Source organism: Empidonax traillii, unplaced genomic scaffold (genome assembly GCF_003031625.1).
Source record: "Empidonax traillii isolate 1590-97213 ecotype Southwest subspecies unplaced genomic scaffold, ASM303162v1 scaffold976:size221650, whole genome shotgun sequence".
NCBI lineage: Eukaryota > Metazoa > Chordata > Aves > Passeriformes > Tyrannidae > Empidonax > Empidonax traillii.
The window spans coordinates 80,233-106,438 of NW_020956169.1; the positions used below are offsets into that span (position 1 = coordinate 80,233).

At 39.2% G+C, this 26,206-nt stretch overlaps 1 protein-coding gene across 2 annotated transcripts in view; it reads left to right on the forward strand.

Moving 5' to 3' along the window:
* The window catches only part of LOC114067837 (mothers against decapentaplegic homolog 2), a 57,685-nt gene extending 32,412 nt beyond the window's left edge, over positions 1-25,273 (forward strand). The window contains exons 2-10 of one of the 2 annotated variants that reach the window (XM_027903527.1): positions 10,259-10,348; positions 11,496-11,689; positions 12,186-12,320; positions 15,585-15,659; positions 17,314-17,367; positions 18,424-18,636; positions 21,189-21,326; positions 21,484-21,628; positions 25,019-25,273. In XM_027903527.1, the coding sequence (XP_027759328.1) occupies positions 10,259-10,348; positions 11,496-11,689; positions 12,186-12,320; positions 15,585-15,659; positions 17,314-17,367; positions 18,424-18,636; positions 21,189-21,326; positions 21,484-21,628; positions 25,019-25,142 (1,168 nt within the window). In that variant the 3' untranslated portion in view covers positions 25,143-25,273. The remainder of the gene's footprint in view (positions 1-10,258; positions 10,349-11,495; positions 11,690-12,185; positions 12,321-15,584; positions 15,660-17,313; positions 17,368-18,423; positions 18,637-21,188; positions 21,327-21,483; positions 21,629-25,018) is intronic. The other variant, XM_027903528.1, reaches the window with a different exon arrangement.
* Positions 25,274-26,206: the final 933 nt, after the last annotated feature.

The window sequence follows — 26,206 nt, forward strand, 5'->3', positions numbered from 1 at the left end:
TAACAAAAATAGCACCCTGCAGTCCTCTGAAGAATCCTTAGGGTTCTCCTTCAAGAAAAACAAGGACTGGTTTGATGAAAACAATCAAGAGATCCAGGAATTGTTGAGAAAGAGAACTGCTCACCAAGCACACCTTGCTCAGCCATCTTGCTATGCAAGAAAAGCAGCTTTTCGACTTGCATGTAGCAAGCTCCAACAGAAACTTCGTGACATCCAAAACAAGTGGTGGATCAATCTAGCAGAAAAAAATCAATTATGCGCAGATATGAGTGACTACAGGGGATTCTATGAGGCTCTGAAAACAGCTTACGGTCCTACACACCAGGTTCAAAGCCCTTTACTCAGTGCAGATGGTCAAATGCTTCTCACAGATAAAGTGTCCATTTTGAATCGATGGTCTGAACACTTTCAGACTCTCTTCAGTACCAACCATGTAGTTCAAGACTCAGCAATGCAGTACATTTCACAACAACCAGTGAAAACTGAATTGGATATTGCCCCCACTATGGGAGAAACTCTTAAGGTCATACAGCAGGTGAAAACTGGCAAGGCAGCTGGGGTTGATGGAATTCCACCTGAAGTCTGGAAGCATGGAAGCATGGAGGCCAAGCACTCCATGCTAAATTTCATGAGTTCGTGGTGCATTGTTCAGAACTAGGCAAATTGCCATCAGATCTTCGTGATGCAGTCATCATCACCCTGTATAAGAAGAAAGAAGAGAAATTAGACTGTTCAAATTACCGAGGCATTACTCTGCTCTCCATTGCTAGTAAAATCCTTGCAAGAATATTTTTGAACAGATTAATACCTGCTATCACAGAACAACTTCTACCTAAAAGCCAATGTGGTTTCGGAGCCAATAGGAGTACCACAGACATGGTATTTGTTCTCATACAACTGCAAGAGAAGTGTGCTGGGGTAAGCAGCGGTTCCGCAGAACCCCTGATGAAGGATATAGAGGTGAAGGATTTTGACTTAGAGACTTTGAAGCTGTTTCCCTGAGAAAATTCACAGGGACCGTGAAAGACTTGAGAAGGTGCCAGAACTGACCAGTGAGAAAAGAATGTAAATAAGGAATGAACATCCAATTATATGTGAAGGCTGGTAATAAATTATAGATAGAAAGCTAATAATAGAATGGCATGTGAAGTTCTGTTAATAGTGTGAGTGCAGTATGTGTGAGAAAGAGAAGTATTAAACTGGACGAAGCAATAAAAGCTGACTGTTAGACCATCATCATAAGGGTGCCAAGTTTTTTTTTGTGACCGTCCTAACTACTACAACAGAAGTGTAGGGAACAGAGCAAAGGACTCTATGTTACCTTTGTTGATCTCACCAAAGCTTTAGATACTGTGAGCAGAAAAGGTCTGCGGCAGATTTTGGAATGATTCGGATGTCCCCCCAAGTTCCTCAAAATGATCATTTTGCTTCATGAGGACCAGCGCAGCCAAGTCAGATATGGCGATGCACTTTCTGAACCCTTTTTAATAACCAATGGTGTGAAACAAGGTTACTTTCTTGCACCAACTTTATTCACAATCTTCTTTAGCACGATGCTCGAAAGGACCACGGCGGACCTCGATGAAGAAAACAGCATCATACTGATGGAAACCTATTCAACCTAAGGCGACTGAAGGCCCATACTAAGACTTTAAATCATCTTGCCCGTGAGTTGCTTTTTGATTATGATGCCGCCCTCGTCTCCCAAGCAGAAGCAGTTCTGAAGTGTTTAACATCCTGCTTTACAGAGGTTGCTGAGCTTTTTGGGCTGGAAGTCAGCTTGAAAAAGACAGAAGTTTTCTACCAACCTGCACCTCAGGAAGTCTTCCATCATCCCCATATCACCATTGGCGAATCAGAACTCAAGTCAGTCCAGCAGTTTGATTATTTGGGAAGCATCATCTCTTCGGATGGTAAGATTGATAAAGAGATAGACAATAGGTTAGCAAAGGCATATTGAGCTTTCGGTAAACTCCATAAAACAGTTTGGTGCAATAAACACCTGAAGAAAAGTACAAAGATTAGTGTTTACAGAGCCATTGTACTGTCTACTCTTTTATATGGGTCTGAATCATGGGTCATTTACTGCCACCGCTTGCAACTCTTAGAATGTTTCCACCAGCATTGCTTCTGTACAATGCTAAACATCCACTGGATGGATTACGTGATCAATACGTCTGTTCCTGAACAGGCAGCGGTCATGAGTATTGAGGCCATGCTGCTGAGAACAGAGTTGTGTTGGGCAGGGCACATCTCCAGGATGAAGGACTACCGCCTCCCTAAGATTATGCTCTATGGGAAACTTGCCACTGGTTGCTGCAAGAGAGGAGCCCCGAAGAAAAGATACAAGGACTCCCTGAAACAATCCCTCAGCCTTGGCCATATTGATCATCACCATTGGTCTACTCTGGCCTCCAATCAGGAGACCTGGAGACACACTGTCTATAATGCTGCTGTTTCTTTTGAGAACACACGCAGGATCACTCTTGAGGAGAAAAGACAACACAGAAAGATATCGTCTTGTCGATATCACCTAGGTAGTCTTTCCGCTGTGCCTTTTGCAACCAGACTTGTCTATCTAGCATTGGTCTTTTTAGCCATCAGTGCATTTGCAGCAAGTGTGGTTAGAGTCCTCAAATCTTCGTTCGCGAAGCCTAGCCATGATTACTGTTGTCTTTGAGATCCTCTGTGAACTAGTTCCAAAGGTCTGGTATGCCTCCCTCTGAGCTTTTCCTGAACCTTAGGTGCCTCAGGAAGAAGACTACTGGTATGGGAGGAAGGATTCTGTTCTTTCATCCGTCAGTTCATTGATCCTTTTCTCAAAGGTAGTATCAGTAGAGTGTAATGGACAGTGTCTTCACAGGAGCTACATCAGTTATGAACCAGAGCCAAAGTCAATATAGTGGTGTTCCTGCCTTGGTTTCTTGCTCCAAATGTTGCTATGTGAAGTCTTGGATCTAAGATCTTATATAGCAAGATTTTAAAAACAAACAAAACCCATAAAAAAAACCCCAACCAACCAAGCAAAAATCAGTTAGTATGTAAGATACAGATCTTCAATCTGCAGATTTCAACCTGTTTTTTGAGGCAAATTTTATAGAAGCAGCCATGAGCAATGTTAATGCATTGGCATTTGCCCATTTTTTATGAGAAAATGGGATTCTATAAATCTAGTGGTCATTTCTTACCATTCTAACTCTAGTTTGGATAGCTTGATGTAGCTCTTGAAGCAAATTCTGCAACTCTTTTCTGCCTCCCTGACAAAATATCAGTCAAAGTACTAAGTCCTGGAAGTGTTAGGTTGGTATAAAGGTGTTTGTGTCCCTGTGCTAAGTAACTTCTCTAGTTCAAGTGAAAACCTGATCATATTTTTTGTTGCTTTTTTCTTGTTTAGTCTGTTAGTGAAAATGTGAGTGAAAACAAATGTCAGAGTCACATCTATAGGGAAGACTTTACATAAGAATTCTAGAATTTGAAAACTAGCTTTCATTCTCATCTCCCACTTTAAAAGGTATAAATGGGGTACTGTCACGGTTTACTGAAATTATTTTTCATTTCAGTCACAGCTCCAGCACTACAAATGCCTCAGAAAAGGTAGTGGTAGACAAATTAGATACAGTGGAAAAAAGATTTGTGATTATAAGAAACAGGAAAAAGACAAATGGAGAAGACTACCTTGAATATGGACTTGACCAAGTTGTTAGTGGCTGTAGATTTTAAAATATATTAAATATTCAGTTAAAATGTTAGAGGCTTAGTGTAATATTTCACAAATAAGCAAGTAAATGTCCAAGGCCATTCTATAATGATTTCTGTATAATGTGGGCTTTGACTAGCATGATACCATTTGTATTTCAGGTTTTATTTGCCATCTTTCTAGTGCTACCACTTCAGTAAAGGGTAGGCTATGGACTGAACTCAGTGCCTTTTAGCTCCTTTACAGTTGCTCTGCTTTGCGAGACTTTGAAGAAGAAAGTGGAACTGCAGTTATGTGTGAATTGTGACAATATTTAGCAACTTCTGTACAGAGTTTCTGGTACTTCATATGTAAATATCTTTGAAGTGGTTCTGATGATGTGCCACTCACAAACCTGGGAATTGTGTGGGAGAGCAGTAATTGGCATGACCCAGTGCTGGAGAACGTCCTAGCTGCTTTCTAACATAAACGGTCATGTTCCAGGGCATGGGAATGTTTCTGGACAAAACTTACGAGTACAGATGTTCATCCTTGATTCTCCTAAATTTTTTATGGACTAAGGCATAAAGGACATCACATCACGAGGGTTTTTGCTTCAGAAAGGTAGAAAGGAGAGAATGCCTCCTAATTATTTTGGGGCACTAATTCTGTACTCCTGTTTCCCTTTCAGATGGTTTTAGTGGTTGTTTATAGTGGTTGCTAAAACATCTTTCAGAATGCAGTCTCCTTTCCAGCACCACCTTTCTGGGATGAATAGATGTGTCTGCCCTCTATCGGGCTATTGCTTGCGTATGAATGAACATATTGCTGTCTTTCATGGAAGTGCTGTGCATGAAGTATTTAGGGTTGTGAGGATTTGGTGTGCATGTGTGTGAATATTAAGAGCCCTAGTTTATTGTCTGGGTGAAGTAGTGGGGGGAACAGTCTTGCATCTCAGTCAATGGGTCTTTTATGTGAGGAGGAGAGTGGAGGGACCACTTTATTTCACAGAAACACAGAATATGCTGAGTTGGAAGGAATCCACAAGGATCATTGAGTCCGACTTCTGGCCCTTCACAGGCCCAAGAGTCACACCATGCGCCTGAGAGTATTGTCCAAATGCTTCTTGAATTCTGTCAGGCTTGGTGCTGTGACCACTTCTCTGGGGAGCATGTTCCAGTGCCCAACTACCCTCAGGGTGAAGAACCTTTTAATAATATCCAACCTAAACCTCCTCTGACACAACTTCAGGCCATTCCCTTGGGTTCTGTCACTAGTCACCACAGAGAAGAGATCAGTGTCTACCCCTCCTCTTCCTCTCGCAAGGAAGTTGTAGACTGCAATGAGGTCTCCCCTCAGTCTCCTCCAGGCTGAACAGACCAAGTGCCCTCAGCTGCTCCTCATACGGCTTCCCCTCAAGGCCCTTCACAATCTTTGTTGCCCTCCTTTGGATGCTGTTAGACACCAGATCAGTTATTATGGGGTCAGAACCACCTTGTGGGGAGTATGTGTGTGTAGGGGAAAGGGATAGGTCGAACCTCACAGAGGTGAGGTGGTATCTTATCCCTCATGGCAGGGACCTGGAACCCACATGGGGAAGCCCCATAGTAGCTGTCAGTCACAGACAGCCTGGGAAAACTATAACATACCATACCTCCTGGAGTCCCTAAGCCACGCTCAGATTGGCAGGGAGAGTGAGAACACTGCCCCTCACCCTGACCTGGAACCCCAGAGCGGCCGGTGGGTTAGAGGCCCTGCTTGGAGGGGTTGGTCATAGGGACCAGATGAAATAACACCATAGGCATGTGTTTGCCTTGTGTTGCAACCCTGCCACCTGAACGTTTGAGAGCTGATCTTCTACAAGGTTCCAGGGGTAGCTATCTCTCCCTCTTTCTCCTTCTCTCTTCTTGCTCCCTCTGATACTCTTTCTTTGCTCCTTTCTTGATGCTTATGATGGCTTGGAGTTGGAGGGATTGGATCTTGACTTAAGTGTTGTGAATTAGTTGGATCTTGACTTAAGGGTTTGTCTTAGTTTAATGAGACACAAGTGTTTTGCTGAGGATGAATTATGAGGAAGACCCAAACTCCTCCCTCTAAGCAATTGTAAATCTGAAATTAAGAGGGTCCAATTGAGAAAAATGTGGAAAAAGGAAAAAATAACAGCCCTTTATTAAAAGATATATGTGTATTGGCAGAACAACAAAAGAACACAAATAAAACAACCAAGCAATAATCCTATACCCCAAAATAATCCCCTTCAAAACTAAAAAACAAACAAACAAAAAAGTAAACAGTTCAGTGTGCACCCTTTGGTGTTGGATCACTGGAGATGCAGAGCCTGCAGTGCTCTGTGCCAGTCAGCAGGGATCACTGGTGGTCACCACATGGGGGGGGTCCCCGGGGTGTGCTGGAGAAGCTGAAAATGGAGGTCTTCACTCACCAGGAAAAGGGAGAAAGGAGGGAAAGAAAAAAAAAAAACAACCTTCCCAACAGGAACTCACTCTGTCCTGCTGGCTGAGTTGTTTGGTGTGGTTTCCCCTCTCCTTTCATGTGCACAAGAACTGCTGCTAAAAAAAAACCCACGGGAACAATGGAGGAGGGGAAAGAAGGTGACTTCCTTCACAAATGGTTCCTCTCCGATGAGAATACAAGCAAGTTCCCGGGCTGGGTAGTGTTGCCCGAAACAGGAAAGGAACACAAACCAACAGAGTGTCAGTTTATGCGGTGCTTTATTGGGCCCAGGGGACCTGAGGACTCACGTCCCAAGTCAGAATCCCGAAGACCCTCATTCCGAGTACATCTTTTATATGCTTAGACAAACAAAGTCATTTGCTAGGTTACCACATCAAAGCACATACAAAAATTTAATATTTCATCCAGATTACAATTAGCCATTACCTATCCCACCATAAATCATCCCCAGTTGCCTAACTCTAAAGGCCATTTAACTAACTCCCACAATCCAGGTGCAAGTTATCAGTAGATTAGGAAACTATGTTCTATACGCTTGAGCTAATCTTTTGATTATTGTTTCTTCTTGGTTTCACTCAGTTAGCACATTCCAGTCTTGATAAGTTCAGGATGTTACCGGTGGGGCCTCTCACAGGCCTGCTCTGCACAGCAACCTTTGACCAAACTACTGCTAATTCAGCAACCACTGCAACAGTAGGACTGAGCTAACAGGGCAACCAGGCTGAGAACAAAACCATCTCGGAGCTCCTGCCACCCAAAACTTTGTCCCAGCTCCGACAGCAACAAACTCACTGCTGTTTCCCAGGGGAGGAGAAAAAAAGTAAAAAAAATAACTCCTCACCCCTCCCCACAGACAGGATCTTGCGGACCATCAACTTGGAATGTGGTTCTACCAGCCACTTCATTTGTGTTAATCAATTGCCCAAGCCACAACCGACCTGCCCATTCAACTTCCCCTTCACACAGTGGGCAGGGGGAAAGGAAAATTCCTGCTTGGTTTCCAAGATCAAGCAAAACCATGACAGGGTTGTAGTATATGCTGAGTCAGTATTGTGGTGAAACATTTTTGTCTAGCTTGTACAGTGTCCTTTTTGAACTTTGGCCAAGTTCCCTTATTTGCTCCCCTAAATTAATAAAGAAATCCCTTGGTAACAAGTCCATGGCTTATTCTCTTGACACTATCTCAAGGTATTAAAGAACCCTATATCTATATATTAAAGTAAAACTCCTAGCTAAGCCCTTGGGCCAGCTCTCTAATAGCTTAATATCTTATATTGCAATGACCAAATCTGCACACAATTTTCAAGGTGAGGTCTCACCAGTGCAGAGTTAGAGTAGGGCAATCACCTCCCTCGACCAGCTGGCGATGCTGTGCCTGATGCACCCTAGGATGCGGTTGGCCTTCCTGACTGCCAGGGCACACTACTGACTCAAATTCAACTTGCCATCGACCAGGACCCCCAGGTCTCTTTCTGTGGCACTGCTTTCCAGCATCTCATTCCCCAGTCTGTATGAACAGTCAGGGTTGCCCCATCCCAGGTGCAGAATCCAGCCCTTTCCCTTGTTGAGCTTCATATGGTTGGTGATAGCCCAGTTCTCTAATTTGTTGAGGTCTCTCTGCAGGGCCTCCCTGCCTTCCAGGGAGTCAACAGCTCCTCCCAGTTTTGTGTCATCTGCAAACCTGATTAGTATCCCTTCCAGTCCCAGTTCCCAGTAATTTATGAAGATGTTGAAGAGCACAGGGCCCAAGATGGAGCCCTGAGGAACCCCACTAGTATCAGGTTGCCAGTCTGATGTTACCCCATTCACTGTTATCCCCTGTGCTTGACCCATGAGCCAATTGCTCACCCACTGCATGATGTGTTTATCCAGTTGTGTGCTGGATATTTTGTCCAGCAGGATCCTGTGAGAGACAGTATCAAAAGCTTTACTGATATCCAAAAATATTACATCGTTTCCCTTGATCAACTAGGTGGATTACCAGGCACTGAAGAGAGACTAACTGACAGTCCTGTAGTTTCCAGGGTTCTGCTTCTTGCCCTTCTTGAAAATTGGGACAACATTCAACAGCTTCCAGGCAACTGGGACCTCTCTGGATTCCCAAGACCACTCAGAAATCATAGAGAAAGGTTTTGCACTAACATCAGCCAGCTCTTAGAGGATTCTGGGATGAATCCCATCAGGCCCCATAGATTTGTAGGAATCCAGCTGGAGTGGCAGATCCTGCACAATTTCAGGGTCGACTGGGAGTTGATCATTCTTGTAGTCATGGTCCTCCAGCTAAGGGAATATTTAAGGACACAGTACAGTGTTGGGATGCTCCCTGGCATCCCAGAGGCTGCCTATGTGTCTTCAGGGCAACTATTTCAATCCTTATGCAGCTTCTGGCTGTCTACCGTCCTAGAGATGACTTAAGAATGTGAAAAAGAGAGGCTATAGGCTCTGCTAATGCAGTGATGGTCAGGATCCCTCTTGACCTACTCTTTCTAGAGAGCTGTGATGCTGCCTGTGTCTGAGATGGATGTAACTTGTTCAGGACACTTGGCTCTTTGGAAGAACTGGATCAATATCAGAGAATGGACCTTCTCATCTGACACTGCTGCTCTCGATTAGACAAAAAGTTCTCTAGTACAAGATTTTACTTGTGTATACAATCAGTAAAATGTCAAAGGTCATCTTTTATTTAACAATTTTATTTGTGATAAATGCAAACTGCTGCCCACAATTATACTCTCATTCTTCCTTTGTAGTGCTCATGTAGCTCTACAGCAAATAGAAGTGATCTGGATGAAAAGTAACTCTCAAAACATAAGTTTTCCGCCACGTGTGTTCTGTGGTCAGATAGCCAGTTTATTGATTTAGGTTGCTGCTTAATTGCATGGACATTTCAGCCTCCTTGGAATGGCATTAAAAATGAGATGTGTGGAACAGGCAAGAAGGGGACAAGAACAATTGATTCCCTTCATTGATAGCCCACACTTATGTTTGTCTGCTCTTGTTTCATAACACTAATGAATTTTCCCCATGTAGGGAGGAGAAATAAAAATACCTACTTCTCTTCCCTTAAGCACTCAATCCAAATTTATGAATGTATCAGCTAAGCTTAGTAGTTTAAATTTAAATCACAACACCTATATTTAAAAACAGGAGTTTGGTGAAGTTGGGTTCTTTTAGCCATCAATTTTAAAGGGAATGTAGCAGCCAGTCAAACTTCAGGCTCTGTAATTAGGAAGTGGAGATATAAGTTGCTTGTGAACCAAATTCTCTTCATTTTTTGAGGTACAAAGTTTTCTTGCTTTATTTAAATCTGACGCTGCTTTTAGTTTGTGCCTATGACTGAAGGCTCCTTTTTCTTTACTGTTGTGATCTTGTCCTTGAACCAGTTTGGTAAAGAATTAGTTATCTCTCTTTTCCTCCTCCTTGATTTAGCAATTGAAGGTTTGTTATCCTATAGTTGAATCCTAAAATACTATACTGTAAAACTGTATTAAACATTCTGCATTTTGTATACTGTGGAAAAGAATATTTAGTTCTTTAATCGAGGAGAGTACAGAAAACAGTGAGAAGTGTTGACTACAATGTGCTTTTCTTCAGTCTGAATTTTCTTGTTTTGACAAAAGCAGCAAATTAGTTTGTGCATGGAGAATGAGATTAATGCTTAAGTGGTGGTACCTGAAAGTTAGATTGTGATGTTCAGTTTAAGATACACATGGCATTTGTTTGAAGTCTTAGGGAAGCTTACATTTAAAAACAAACAAAAAAATCCAAACCCAGAAACTCTCCTTTGAAAATAATTTTTTTAAGAGCTAGGCTGAAGTTTTGCCTGTTTTAAGTAACTACAATTGTATTGACTACTTAAAAGCAGAGAACTTGTTCACCTTTTAAAAACATTTATCATTTACTTTGAATCACTTGTTCCATTTTGATAGCCTCCTTCATATAGAAAATACAGCATGAGATGTCAGTCTAAATTCAAGTCTAACAATGCTCTATCTTCTATGTGAGAGGAAGTATTCTGTACATTTTTCCATGTTTGACATCATGGTGTTTTGAATAACCATGTTCCATATTCATATCAATTTTTTGTTTTTGTTTTCAATTTATGCACAGCACTTGCTCTGAAATTTGGGGACTGAGTACACCAAACACGATAGATCAGTGGGATACAACAGGCCTTTACAGCTTCTCTGAACAAACCAGGTGAATATTCTGCCCTCTCTTGCGTCATAGAAATCTTGTGGGAGGGATTGGCTTTGGAGGGTATGTAATGGGATGCTTTAGCTATAAAATAGACTAAAATGCTTCCTAGACCTCTCATGGTACAGCATTTTAAAATATTTGCTTGCCAGTGTAGAAATCCAAGTGTTATCAACTGATGTTTTGACCAATGAAACTAATTCTGCAATATTCATTTTTTCACACCAGTGTTATTGAAAGAATGGGAAGACTTGTTAAATGCAAGTTCTAATGGGATTTGTTATTTATATTAAGAAAGTTGGGAAACTTAATTCTTTAGACCTAATCTTGCAAAGTGATTAAACTGCTTTGTATGTCACAAGCTTTCAGTTAAATCTTGCTAATTGGCTCAAATATGAGCTACTAAAGAATTGTTTGTAAATTCTTCAGTAGTTAATGGTGGGCAAATTCTAAACAGGATCTTTATTTTTTCATGTCACATTACTTGATTTGTGTACTTAGGTTTGTCTCCCATCCCATAACAATCATAAACATCTGCATTTGTGTAAGCATATGCAGTCTGTCTTAAAACTAGCAAAACATTTTCAGCTGGTAGCAAGGCAGATGAAGTCAAGAAGATAAACTGAACAACCCTTAAAAGAGGTGCATTCATGCTTTTTGCATTACTGTTATACTGCCATGTGGATCACTTGGACAGCTGACTGCCTATAGGCTTATTTGCAGTCCTGTTGGAATTCTTATACTTAAAGCCATAAAGCATCTATGCCATAGCAAAACCTTGAGGTGTAGAAGTGGAAGGGACCATGAAGTGTGTGATTTTATTTATTTATTTTTTATAAATTCTGTTCTTCATTTAAAAAAAATATATGAAGCAATCATCCTAAATACTTGGTTGGATATAAAGTGGTTTTTAATGAATTCTAAATTCACTGGTAATAATTTGAGCAACTCAAAAATAAGAAGCTACTTGATATGATCATTTTTATCACATTTGAAGCCTTTTAACAAGAGTATAAATGTCACTAGCAGTGTCAATCCTCTGAATTCTGAGAATGAATAAACTACCCATCTCATGTGTGTACAGTGTTGTTTGAGTGATTAAGAGACAGCATGCAGTCTGTAACTACTTCTCAACATCTCTCCCCTCTAGATCTCTCGATGGCCGTCTACAGGTATCTCATCGTAAAGGATTACCACATGTTATTTACTGTCGTTTGTGGCGCTGGCCAGATCTTCACAGTCACCATGAACTTAAAGCAGTTGAAAACTGTGAATATGCTTTTAATCTTAAAAAGGATGAAGTATGTGTAAACCCTTACCACTACCAGAGAGTGGAGACACCAGGTAGGAAGACTGCTTCTGACTTGGTATAGCATCTGTACATACTTGATAAACATAATGTTATAAGTGAAAAAGAAAAAGATGCTTTCTCTCGCCAAAAATACAAGATTCTTAGAGATACAGCTTTTGAGAATACCACCCTGATAGTTTTTAATAGTAAAGTTACTGAAAAATCTTTATGAATGTGGAGATACCTTTACCCTGATTAACATTTCCAGGACTGCTAGCAGTTTCCAGATGGCTAAATAGGACCTGGACTGAAAAGGAGAACAGAGATGATTTACCTTTGCTAATGTGGAATAGTCTTAAAAGGCACTTCAGGAATTTGTTTCTTCCACTGACTAGTAGTACAATCGTAGTATTATCAGTACTTAGATTCAGAAAATTTCAAAACATCTGAAGAGATTGTTAGATGGTTTAGATATTTTTTTTTTCCTTTTAGCTGACAAAAGTGTGTATTTTGAGGGTCTTACTAATGCTTTGAATTTTGCTTTTCCAGTCTTGCCTCCTGTACTAGTGCCACGGCACACTGAGATTCTAACAGAACTACCACCTCTCGATGACTATACCCATTCCATTCCTGAAAACACTAACTTTCCAACTGGAATTGAACCACAGAGCAATTACATACCAGGTATTTTCTTAACTCTCACTGTAAACAGTACATTTTTCATTGTGCCACTGAAACAAAGATGGCAATTTAATCCTCCTAAGTGATCAAAATAATTTCAAGATGCGCCGATAAGTTAGATCTAGTTGATTTTGTGTATTAATTACAATGGAAATACCTGAACACTGATGTTTGCAGAACAAAATCCTGTGTGAAAGCCTATTGCTTACTTGGTTTCAATTGCTTATTTAAAATTCAGAATGCTAATGAGTAAAAAATAGACCTTTGCCTTATGCTTTCAGCCTGTTTTGCAAACATATAGGGGTTGCCAAATGCTGTGTATTGGAGATTGAGTAGTAAACTGCTACTCAGTCTCACCATATGTAGTCTGGGGAGAAAACTTTTAATTTGCAAATCAGTGACTTAGTGTTTTGATCTGTAGTTCACAATCAGTCAAGGTCTGCTTTGTGTATTTGTTACTATTGTGTGCACAGTTTTGTCTTTTTAGTATGAAAAAACAACCTAACAATATTGAACTCCAAGAATTCCTTCTTTGCCCCTTCTCTACCCCAAGACTAACCTGTTACAGTGCACCTGAAAGCTGGTAGCTTTATTGAAACATAAAATCAGTGAACTTTGTTTCCTGCCCCAACTTTGTGTTTCCTATCCCTTCAGGAAATTGCCTGGAGTGTAAAACAAAGTAAAGTTGAAGTTTTCTCATAAATGTTTAATACAGCCATGTTATGAACAAACTGAAAACTCAGGTCTGGACTCTCTTGAAGAATAAAATTACTTGAAACTCAGATATGTGCAATGTCGAAACAGGATGTTGCTTGTGTTTTCTTTAAATGTATCCAAGAAATGAAATGGCATTAAAAATGCAATAATTTGTTCTTATCTGTTTAATCTGGGCCACATTTGTTGCCACCCAGGGACAACAGATCTTTAAAGAGCAATTTAAGGGGCTAAAAGTTGGTGCTGCTTTAGTAACTGATGTATGCTTTTTTTGACTCATTCTGAGGACTTTTGATAGCATTTGCTAACAACTTACTGCAAAGCCACCATTTGCAAATCCAGTGCTATGGAGATGAGCTAAAGCAACTAGGTAGTTAATTGCAGGAAGTATGTTCAAGGTGATTGTGGGTATTCACATGATCTTCAAATGTTTATGCAGCTAACCACACCTTACCTCCTTCTCTTTGTCACTGACACCCTCCTGTTGTATTCATGGCATCTTACTTTATTTGACCTCCAGGACTTGAACACTTAGCTAGATTCTAAGTCATGTGTGTCTTGACAGCCTGCTTCAGAGAACCGTTTTCTTAAGTGGTAGGCCAGACTAACAGCAGTGGTCACTTTGCACCACAATACCATCTCAGTACATGATCTACAGAGAGGTTGGTTTCACTTACAGCTGGGAAGATGGCAATTGTGAAGGTGTAGAATGGCTGCTGGGACTGTATGTTCCCTTTCAGGTTATGGATGTGCTCAGCTGCATTCAAGCACTGCTAAGAATTTTTAATGCTATACTTGAACATTTATTTCCAGCTGTGGTGGTGCTCAACCTCTGACCCTAAACTGCATTAATAGTACTAGGTGGAGGAAATCTCTTTTCAGACAGAGATTAGTTAGGGAGAATAATCTGTGCCAAAGAAAAGACTATATTAGCAACTGGAAACAGGAGGCATGGGTTGTATTGGAAATGGTTATTAACCTTTTACCATGGCTGTAGGCTTAACTATAATGTATGATTTGGAGAAGGGTAGAGTCCACTTTATCAAAATGAATCTAATAAAAATGTTCAAAATTAGTATGATTTTTGTTATCATACTTCTTGATAGTGAAGATTTCCCTTAATTGTCCTTTTAAATTATCATTTTAATTTTGTCACATCTATATTTAGCACACTAGTTTTACAGAGTGAACCAAAGATATAATTCTTCTGGTAATTTTTATTTAATCATCTGACTTAATCTAGTTTCCTCTCGCTGACTTCCTTCTGATCTTACTATATTACTGTAAATCTCAGACATGATAATTGATATAATTTGATTTTAATTCTTCAACAAAAGGTTTTATCATTAAATTTCTGCTGTTTGATAATAATGTAATTAAATGTATTTAATCCCTCAGATGTCTCAGAGACAATTCTAAGGTGATTGTAGAGATAGCTTCAAACACTTTCACTAAAGAAATCCAGGTTTTGCCTTTAATATATAGAATTGTAGAATATCCTGAGTTGGAAGGAACCCACAAGGATCATCGAAGTCCAACTCCATATAGGAAAAGACATTTGCCCAGTTCAAAGAAAATTATTTCCTGAAAAACAGTTGGTTAACTCATCTGGATTACAAAGTACATTTTGAATGGAGAAAGGGAACAGAGAGGGTAATCAGGCATTGGAATGGGCTGCCCAGGAAGGTGGTGGATTCTCTGTTCCTGGAGGTATTTAAGAAGAGACTGGATGTGGCCCTTAGTGCCATAGTCTAGTAGCTGTGGTGGTAGTGCATCAGGGATTGGACTTGATGATCTCAGAGGTCCTTTCCAACCCATCTGATTCTATGCATACTCTTCTGGGTTTTGAAGATATTTCTGTTGAATTAGACATAGTTCCTAGTATCAGAATGATTCAAACTTGTTACTGAGTTTGCTTTGGTCTGTGAAACTCCATCTTTAAAGAAAGCTAGTTAAAAGAATAGATGATTGTTTTAATAAGTAATAATGATAATAGAGCTTATACAGTGTAACTAGTTAAATAATATAGCTATTATTGACTGAAATCAACTGTTAGATATTGAAGAAAAATGGATTTGGGGTGGGGACTGAACTGAAAAGTAACCTTCAAATCTAGCAAGGGAGGGTATCTGATCTGATGGTTACACTATAGAAAGAGAGCTCACATGATTTTTTCTTTTGTGGAAGTCACCAGATTTTTTTTTCATCTAATTCTACTAAAAGTAAAAACTGTTGATTACTATTGCAAAATTGTTGCTCATTGTAGTGAAAGTATCGTCCTAAATGGAACAAACAAGGATTATCTGTTAATTATATACCATATTTGAGCAACTGACTGGCATACAAGAGATGATACATTTTACATAGACAATTAAGGCAGGTTATGTATTTGAAGTCCTACCGGAAGGAAAAAGGGACAGCAAAATGACATTCTAATAAAGTATTCAGGTATCATCTGGAGCTCATGAAGATTTAAGAACAAAAAACCCAAATGCTAAATCTTAAAAATTTCCTCAGTCATTGAACCAATAGGTGGATTTTTTGTTTTGATAGAAACACCACCTCCAGGATATATCAGTGAAGATGGAGAAACAAATGACCAGCAGTTGAACCAAAGCATGGATACAGGTAACAGTATTTTCAAAACTTGGGATTACTGGCCATGATCCCTCTGCATAGCAGCATGAATTCAGCCCAAGAGATGATGGCAGTTTTCCTCTGTACAACCCGGTGTTTTCTGTTTAAAATATCACTTTCAGTCTTTAGTGAACAAATATTTTGCTAGGGGAATTCTTTTAAAACATTCTGTGCCATATTAAGTACATTACATGTTTCATAACAAAAGCATACAGGTCTAATTAAGTCTTCATCAGATTTTAATAGCTGATTGGTTTTAACCATCCCCAACTTTACCTTCTGGAAACAGGTTCATTGAAACAAAATGTCTATTGGCTGCATTTTGAGAACCTGTCTCTTATATCTGGCACCTTATCACTTCTGCCATTTTTCTAATCAATTCTTGTATGGAAGGGTCTGTGAAAAGACTAGTAGGAACATTAAGCACTTGTGCCTTTATATGAAAGAGTTTCTAGATAATGTGTTTGGCTTTAGACTTGGACAAAGCACAGCTAATATGCTGGATAAGAACCTACTGCTATGTGCTGGCAGACTTGAGTGTGTTTGATTCGCTAATGTTAGTAACCTTTTTCAGTTAGTTGGAATCAACTTCACTAGTTTCTGTAAGAACTGCAATATTTTCCCACTATGTTACAACAGGTACCTTAATTAAAAAAACCTGATATCAGCAATCATTGTAGGAATGATTCTGTGCAAAACCTCTTTGTATCTTGTCTACAAGTGCACAAATTGTGTTGGAGAATTCATGTTTTTCTAAATTTTTTCCTTCCTCCTTCCAGGAAAGAATAATCTCAAATGAGGAAATCCAGCTTGTGCTTCTAGACATAAACCCTCTCCTTTGAGAATAGAGGCAATATCTTGCTTGTCTCATCCACTTTTTCTTAGCATTTTTCCACTGAATTTGGGAAGAAGTCACTACCTTCTCACTGGGCTGAAGCATCTCTCTTATGAAGACAGGCTGAGAGAGTTGGGGTTGTCCAGCCTGGAGAAGGCTCCAGGGAGACCTTAGAGCACCTTCTAGTACCTAAAGGGGCTACAAGAGAGCTGGAGAGGGACTTTTGACAAGTGCATGGAATGATAGGAGAAGGGGGAATGACTTCAAACTGACAGAGGGCAGGTTTAGATTAGATATTGGGAAGAAATTCTTTCCTGTGAGGGTGGTTAGGCACTGGCACAGGTTGCCCAGAGAAGCTGTGGCTGCCCCATCCCTGGAAGTGTTGAATGCCAGGTCGGATGGGGCTTTGAGCAACCTGGTCTAGTGGAAGGTGTCCCTGCCCATGGCAGGGGAGTTGGAACCAGATGATCTTTAAGGTCCCTTCCAACCCAAGCCATTCTATGATTCTATGACAAGCACATAAATAAAGTTATGTCCACAGAGTGTGCATGAAGTGAAAACTCTGGCAAATACAACACTAAGATGTTAATTGAGTCTTTATGAGGAGGGGTAGGTTCCCATGAGTCTGGAAAATTAAATGCAGTCTTAATTCACAATAAGTGTGGGATATGCTGGAAAAGTGGTGTTAGGATTTCTGAGGTTTCTTATTCCAAAGAATTTCAGTGTAAAACTATATCTAGATAATGGTTATACCTACCTATCTGAAATAACGAGTCATTTGCTCTGAAACAATCTGTATTGCTTCAACAGGATCTCCAGCAGAGCTGTCTCCTAGTACTCTTTCTCCAGTTAATCATAGCCTGGGTAAGCTGGAAATACTTTTAATTATTTCTCTTATTTTTCTATGTGTGGTGACTCTATATATATTACATTAAAAATGAAAATGTACTTAAAAAATTAAGAATTGTTTTAGGAGACTATTTAGTTGGCTTGCTGATGATGAACATAATAGGGCTGGGTTAATAAATTGTTAACTACTATATTTCTGTAACTGTTGAGTTCCTAGCAAAGAGAAAGAATAATATGGTTGTGTGTGCAGGACTAGCATTTATAAAATACTTTAAAGGATGTTACCCAATCCATAGTGCTGCCCAGACTTGCCGACTCCCTTGTATATGTGTTCTGCTGCTTTTCTCATGTACTGTTTGACCTGTAACCGCAACAGTCATTGCTCCCACATTAGTTGTCCACCTGCTTTGATCAGGTGCCATTGCTGTGTATTTGTATAAATGCCTCAGGAAGATCATATTCCCCTGGGTTTATTTAAGGAGTGGTGATAGAAAAATGCTGTTCAGAACACTGAGTAAGTAATTAGGGTAGGTAAAAAGGGGAAGCAGTTCAGGAAAAGCTGGAGATGCACAGGGAAGATACTGAGCTCTCATAGGGGAAAGTAAAAGGAGCTTAGAACTGCTTCTAGATAAAGAGACAGTATAATATCTAATGTAAAATGAGGAAACATCATTTTCATATTAATATTTTTTCCTTTATGTGGTTCAGTGTTTGATAGTTTAATCTTTTATTTAACATTGCCAAAATGTTTGCAAGTTATCGAAAAGCAACAGAAATGTCTCAACGTCTGGCACTCACAGCAGCATTAGCTTAATCATTTTGCTGAGCAAAATGCAAGTACTGAACTAAATGAGCTGTGGTCAGATTAGATCACCTCTTCTTCCCCTCCTTCCCTTGTGTGAAAGATTGAATTCCATTCTGTTTACTGGGGTAGATAAAAATGACAACAAGCAAAATATAATTTGAGGAGACTACCTCTGTCATTTCTGGGAGAGACAAATAGCAGGGCAGATAGATTTATTTTCAGCCTCAAATTCTGTATTAAACTTGTTTTTTAATATTTTTTTTTAGACTTGCAACCAGTTACTTACTCGGAGCCTGCGTTTTGGTGTTCAATAGCATATTATGAATTGAATCAAAGAGTGGGAGAAACCTTCCATGCATCCCAGCCTTCCCTGACTGTAGATGGCTTTACAGATCCTTCAAATTCAGAACGATTTTGTCTAGGTTTGCTTTCCAATGTAAACAGAAATGCTACAGTGGAAATGACAAGGCGACATATAGGTAAAGATCTCTGATCTTTAAATATTTAATTTCATTTTAGACATTGAATTATCTGGAATGATCCAGGTAGGATGGACAGATCTGTGTGTTGGGTTCCTTCCACCCTTGTGCAGCCAGCCTTAGAACTTCTCTCTCAGAACTTGCCAAGGAGAACTTGGTCTCTCTTGCTAAGAACAGAAGTGGAAAGACAGAGAGATTTCTGCTTCTGAAATTGGGGAGAAATATAGCAGCTTCTGTTACAACAGCCTGTTGCAATTGGGAAGAGATGTAGTGATGGCTAGAGCTGAAAGGATCTCCCCTTCTTCTATCAGTAGTTACTAAGCTGGTGGCAGCAGCAGTCACAGCTGTCAGGCTGCAAGCAGCACAGGAAGAATCCACTCAATTGTATGGGATTTCTGTTGCTCACATTGCTGTTCTCTGCCTTCTGGAAAAAGATGATGTACCAAAATATCCCAAAGAGCAGGTTTTTTGGCTTTCAGGCTCCTTGTTGGACTGCTTTGCCCTAGGTAGCATTTATATTCAGAGTTGCTTATAATTGAAATTTAAGCTTTAATTACAAAATATTAGCATGTTACTTGGTTTATCAATTGTACATTACTTATATTCTTCAAGAAATAACCCATACAGGTGTTTTCCACTTAGAGATAACAAAATCACAATTTAAAAGTGAACAATAGGGTTTCTGTCATGGGTTTGCTCTGGACCAATTTTCTCTCACGCCCCACACAATTGCTATAAGTTAAGAGAAGGTTTATGCAGACAAAATAGATCTGATTGGGGAGAATAATATTAGGATTTATTACTAGTAAGATAAAATCTAAAGAACTATATCTACAACAGTTCTAATTAGGCAAAAGTATTATGCATTTACAAAAATACCCCTCCCTCCTTTGTATCAGTTCAGGAGGAGAAGCAGTCTCTTTCTCCATTTCTGGAGCTACAGGTCTTTTAAATAATTTTGCAGCACTCAAAAGTTCTTCTTCTCTTATCTCTAGGACAACAACTCCGATTCGTCGCAGCTGGAACTGTTTCTCTTTTTCTCTCTCTCTTCTATGTTGGCCTCAGGGCTGGGCCTACCCCTCTCCTGGGCTAAGACCAGAACCTAGGGGGTTACCCAGGTCTTGTAGGGTCTTCCATGGACTGCAAGGGGACACTTGTCTTACCATGGATCTTCACCACAGAGTCACAGGGGATAATGGCTTTTGAGTCCACCCCTGTTTCCTGTGGGGTCCCTTCCCACAGGAGAACAGTCCTTGATAGACCTCTCCGACGTGGATCCATCCCTTGGGCAACAGGTCTTCCATTTTCTGCTGTCCCTCAGGGTCACAAATTCAGCTGCACTAGCATGGATCCCTCACTCGGATCCAAACATCCTACCCGAGCCATTTTGCTCCAGTGTAGGTCTCTCTCCATGGGCCACAAGTCTCCAGCAGGACTCTGTTTCATTTTAGGCCTCTCCCGAAGTCTCAGCTTTCTCGTGCATCCACTTACTTCTGCGTAAGCTCCTCTATGAGCTGCATGGGGCTCTCCTCACCCCAATAATCTTCCACAGGTGGCAGGGTTTTATTTTTCAGTCTTTTCCCTGATGAAGGGAGAGAGAGAGGGGGAGAGGAGTTCATCCCCCCTTCACAGCTTTTTCTCTTCTCTCCAGCTGCCAGCTTTGACGTTATAGGCCCGTTATCTCTGCCTGGAATTCTTCTGCAGCAGTCTTGTCCAGACAGTCAGTCCTTTTCTAAAGTTTTTTTCTCTACTCTGTTACAGGAGAGAAGGGGGTTTCAGTGCCATACGTGCCCTGGCCCACTTGGGACCTGCCACCTCTCCTACATGGCTACTAATTTCATCTGCGGAACCACCTTCTCTTCCGTCTTCTTAAATATATAATTGACAGAGGCATTACTAAAACTTTTGATTGACTTTTTCTCCAGAAATCCACCTGGAGAAAACCATTTTCAGCCCCAGGGGAATGCTGGTGGGCAAACCCATGACAGTTTCTTATGGGTATTTTTTTGTAATGGTCTTGTTGGTTTTGTTAAAGTAGTACAGAGAAGGGGTATCCAGTGGGTTATGAAATAGTGTGGGTGCATGTAAGCAGAGAGTGTCGAAGTGGTACACTGTGTTTTCCTTTTTTGTCATAGTGGCCTGTACTACTTCACATACAATGCTTTAATACTAGCACAAGTTTTAATTTTGCTGAATCTAATCTTTTTATTTCAATTTTGGTATTTCTTTAAGTGAAAAAGTTATTTGGTAGTGAACACTGCTTTCTAACTTGGATTTGGTTACAAGTCATTACATGGTTAAAAAATTCTATCTCACTCTTGACCAAAAATTATTCTGCTTCTCCTTCATATATTGTGTGTTTGTGGGAGAAAAATGCAAGTTAATTGTGTTCTGCTCCTGCTACAGGTGTCAGCCCAGCTTTGTGGTCCTGTAGATAATTGGTTTCTGTTGTAAAGAAAGAAAAACCTTGACCTTCTATGAAACAAAATACTCTCGTTTGTTAATCTGCTTGGGCCATATAATAACTAGAGTTCCTTTGAATTCTGCTACAGGAAGGGGAGTACGTCTCTATTACATTGGTGGAGAAGTTTTTGCTGAGTGCTTAAGTGATAGCGCAATTTTTGTTCAGAGCCCCAATTGTAATCAAAGATATGGCTGGCATCCTGCAACTGTGTGCAAAATTCCACCAGGTTAGTAGCCTACCAAAGGTCTCATGGGAAAATATTCAGTGAATGTATTCACTGGACATTTGCTTTCCTTTTCATAGTTTCTTCATAGTTTTGGGCTCCTGTGTAGTAAACACAAGTATTCATTGATTGTACTCTTTGGACTTTTTTTTCTTTATAGGATGCAATCTAAAAATCTTTAATAACCAAGAATTTGCTGCTCTTCTGGCTCAATCTGTGAATCAGGGCTTTGAAGCAGTTTATCAGCTTACTAGAATGTGTACCATAAGAATGAGTTTTGTTAAAGGATGGGGAGCTGAATACAGGTAAGAAACTTTTGCTTTTAATTTTAGAGTTAATTTTTCTTCTTTTGCTAATGCACTATTTCTGTCTGGTTTGAAAGTTGTACCTACAGGCTTCTTATTGCTATTGTAGATATGCTGTCTGCAAGTTAAACCCATATTTTCCGTTTTCTTCCTCATCAGCTATGGAACTTCTAAGTTATAAAGAGCAGAAACTGATTTTAGTATTGCAGTCAGCTGTTGACCAAGGAATGTTGCCAAAGTTCCGTATCCTCACTTGGTCCTGCTTGCTTGCTTGCTTATTATGCCAAAATCACTGACAACATCTAGAAGTTTCACAGTTTGTGCTGTGAGATTATTTGCTGTTTGTTAGATGTACAGTCATTTTGGTCTCTGTCCTGTTCTGTGTGGAGTATAATGAGTTCATTAGGTTGTGGTGTGCGATGCAGTTGATAGTATCTGACAGAAAGAATTGGAGTCATTTGGAGTGCATTCTGCAGAATGAAACAGCTGGAGAACATACATGTAATGGATGGCAAATATTTTGGAAATTGTAATGGAAAAAACTTTACAGGAGTAAGATGACTGTGTTTATGTAGTAAAACTGCTAAAAACAATTTTCTGAGTGGAAAAAATAGCCTTTTATCTGCTTTTTTAATCGATTCCAAATGTGTTCTATATTTAAACAAATCCCTTAAACCTCTCTAGAAATTGTCCACTGAAAGAATGAAGTCTGACATATCAATACCCTATTGCAATACATAATGATTTTTTAAAAATCCATATAATTTTTGAAGTTGAATAATTGTGTGTAGGTTCCACTGTAAATCCTGGGGAGTTGTTTCTTTTATCTGCTCTTGAAATATATACATGTAAATAGCAGTATCAGTATGTGGGGGAGGCTTCTCAGCTAAATTAAGCCAATTTTGTAATTAGATGAAATGAGAAGTTCGAGTAATGGAATAAACTGGTACCTCTCTGTTAGCAAGAGATACGCAAGAAAAAATATGGCTCAAGTTTAAAGAATTATTGGATTTGGCTCACAAGAAATATGTATACACATAATTAAATACAACATTCAAATCAGACCAGAAGAGAGGCTTAATCAGTCAGATTATATGGAGACAACTTGAAGTGAATGGAGTGTAAGTGCTGAATTAAAACAGTGGGGACCCTTTTGGTAAAGTTGTTTCTAAGGAGGGAGAATGTTGGTTGTTAGTAATCTATAAACCTTTCGGAGATCATAGGATTGAAAAAGCTGCAGTGCAAACACTGCCAGAACAGCACAGAAACTGATTAATGGCATAATGCTGAACTAGTTTCTTTGCATCTCTGTTTAAGATGATCCTAATAAATTATTGATGCACAAAACTTGTAAGTTATGCTGCAGTTGTGATTAAAGCAAGAAGAGGTTGGTCCTGCAAACACAACCTTGATTTTAAATTAATGTAATCTAAATTGTCAAAAAATCCATAATTCTTGTTAAAACTTCTATGCTTCATCATTCTGTCAAAAAGGTTTCTCATAGAACAGGCTTGGGCAAAACCAAAGCATTACTTACATTTTATGTGCATGTGTGTAAACGCACAGGTATGGCAAGGTGGTACATTTTATTTATTTACCAAGCTTATAAGCTTGGTAGACAAAATAGTTCACAGCTTTTTGCTCAACACATGGTGGCTTGGATTGAGGTAGAAGTTCAGATCAGAAGTCAAGTGTTCACATTATCGCAGGAACTATCCAGGTCTAGGATCATCTTCTGAAGAGAGTTCAGTAGAGGTAATTACAACAAACAGTGATATGTGAACTGGAAATCTGTGGGTAGAAGAGGCTGAGTTTTAGCTTTGAAACAACCGTTAGTGACTGTCACTATATTAACTTCTGCCAGTGGTAGTGCAAAGCCAGGGTCGTTGAACAGAACTAGTTTTAAAATTTTGAGGAAGTGTGTTGTGGAACACCTTGTAGGAGAGTTAACAGTATTGAAATTAATGAACTGAAAGGATTCTAGACTAAATGGAATTATATTTCCTATGGTTTAGATTGTTCTTCTATTGGACCACTTTGTTTTGGCATAGGCATTTGGGTCTAAGATAACAATGTTTTTTAGAGTGCTAAGAGTGCACAGATCCCAACTGCTTGCTTCTCCTAGAAAATGTGAAACCACAGACAACTTTAATCTTCTCACTGGCTTAATCTTTCTGCCTTTTCAGTTCCCCTTTTATATAAACAGATTTCCTTAAAGCGAAGGGTTGTAGTGCCAACAGTAAAAATGAAGGGGCTGGGTGTGTCTGACTAATCTGCTGCTTTTGAATCTCAGTGCCTTCATGCTTTGGCTTTGGGATAGCTAGAATTAATAGGAAAAACTGGCTTAACAACTGCAGTCTTGCCAGTCTAGTTTGGAAAAACTCCCATGCCTGGAGTGGGTACAGTGATATAACAGAATTTCTCAGGCAGAGTATGTCCAATACTGATTTTTTTTACTTTAGAGATGAGAAGGAAAGTTTTTGAATAACAGGTCTCTGAAACAAGGATATACAGGAGAGTGAATGAAACTTTTTTGATTATCAACCCTTCAGCTCTAGTGAGACTTGCTATGTGGCGTTTAATTAAGGGCTTCTGTTGTGAAAAATTATAGGCAAATTTATATAGAAGACAAAGGAAACAAAATTTTTACTTCAGTTGTTTGTGCGAGGATGTTACAGTACGAAACACATGTAGAAGTGTAAGATTACAGAAAATCGGAGATAAAGTTTGTTGTTCCTTTAAAATAGCATCAGTTAGTACAGTATAAACACACAGTGTTTTGACATAGTGTTTCTGACAATATCTATCAGTTTCCTTATACATTTATCTTGTCATTTGCTCCAAAAAAGCCAGACCTTATGATCATCATAGCATTGTGCTGTTTGGCCACGCTGATAGTGCAGAGTCAAGGGTTTCTATTCTGTATTTCTCAGTAGTTGTCTACAAAATTCAAACCCTTTTATGCATGCAGACTCTTTGAAGGTTGCAGTGCAGCTGCACACAGCTATCTGTGATGGGAACACCACATTGGTTGGACAATCTTTTGAATTTCTTTTTAGAAGTAAGGCTCTTGGTGTGGTACTTGAAGCAAAGGGTGCAGTTCTTATTTTTCAGAGCAGAATATTCTCAACATATTATGGACAAGCATGTAATTATTGATGTGTTTTACAGATGTGGAGTGTTTTGGAGGTTTGGGGTTGTTTTTTTTTATTCAAAGACTGTCTGAAAAAAGTTTAGTAACAGTTATGGTAATGGTTGTGGATTTTTATCTTTCTGTATCATTTTATCTTTATTTATCTTCCATATAGATGGAAATAGATTTGATCGTATGATGAAGAACTTTATGGGAGCTAAAGCTGTTTTCTGACTTCCCTATTCTTTATTTTCTAGGCGGCAAACAGTAACAAGCACTCCTTGCTGGATTGAACTTCATCTGAATGGACCTCTACAATGGTTGGACAAAGTATTAACTCAGATGGGCTCCCCTTCAGTACGCTGCTCCAGCATGTCATAAAACTCCTTCCTCTGTTACCAGTGGGCTAAATATCAAGTCCAATCAACAGACTTAATATAACAGTTCATCTGTCATAGTACTTGTGTGTGGTCCCCATGAACTGTTTACCATCCAAAAATGTTTTGTAAAAAGAAAAACAGCACTTCAGGTCTCATCATTTGAAGCACCTTGTGGATTCTGTTTCCTGTACTCTGATACTAGATGAAAATTTAGTGTATAGAAATGCCTTCTTCAGAAAGAAGATGGAACTGTTCTCAAGACTCTTAATGGTGTTTTTATTGAATATATAATTGAGTGTCCTAATAGTTTATCAATAACATGAATAGCTAAGTAAATGTACAGGTAATGTATCATGATCTCAAATTTCACAGTATTGTGCTGTTCTACATTTTAGTTCCCATAAATAGTTGTTTGGATTTTTTTGATTGGGGCAAATTTCTTATAAAATTCCAAGACTCTACTCCCTTATTCTTTTATATTTTTTATATAAGCAGGTTTTTGAGTTGTCCTAAACATAAAAAGTAGACTTTCTTTGTAGAAAAGCTCAACTTTTTGCTGCCTTCTTAAAGAAAAAAGAGAATCCCTCAATTGGAAGGGAAAGAAATGTCTTTAAGATTTCACAGATGAATCTCAAGACACTTTATATACCTAATGGGGCCTAAAATCAATTAATATTATAAATTCTGAATATCCATCACACTAGGAATATACTTTTCCGTACCTAAGTTGATGCATCTGGTGCCAGAAGTATTGTTGGCAGTTGTGTAATTTGGGATTTTTTTGTACCTTGAATCATGAAAGTCAGTGTTTTTTCTCATGGAATGAGAATTTACTGTAACATTGGATGCTGGAGTAAGTACACAAGGTTATTGGCTTACCCCTTACATCTGTATTTTTTCATTGAACGGATGTCACTAAAAATCATTAGATTGGAGCCAAATACCTTGAAAAATCCTTTCCCAAGGTAAACTATTCTTTTGTATAGGTTTTAAATAGATGCAACTTCTTAACATATTTCAGTAACAGAATTTAAATTTTTGATCTGCGTGGCTTTGTATAGCTTA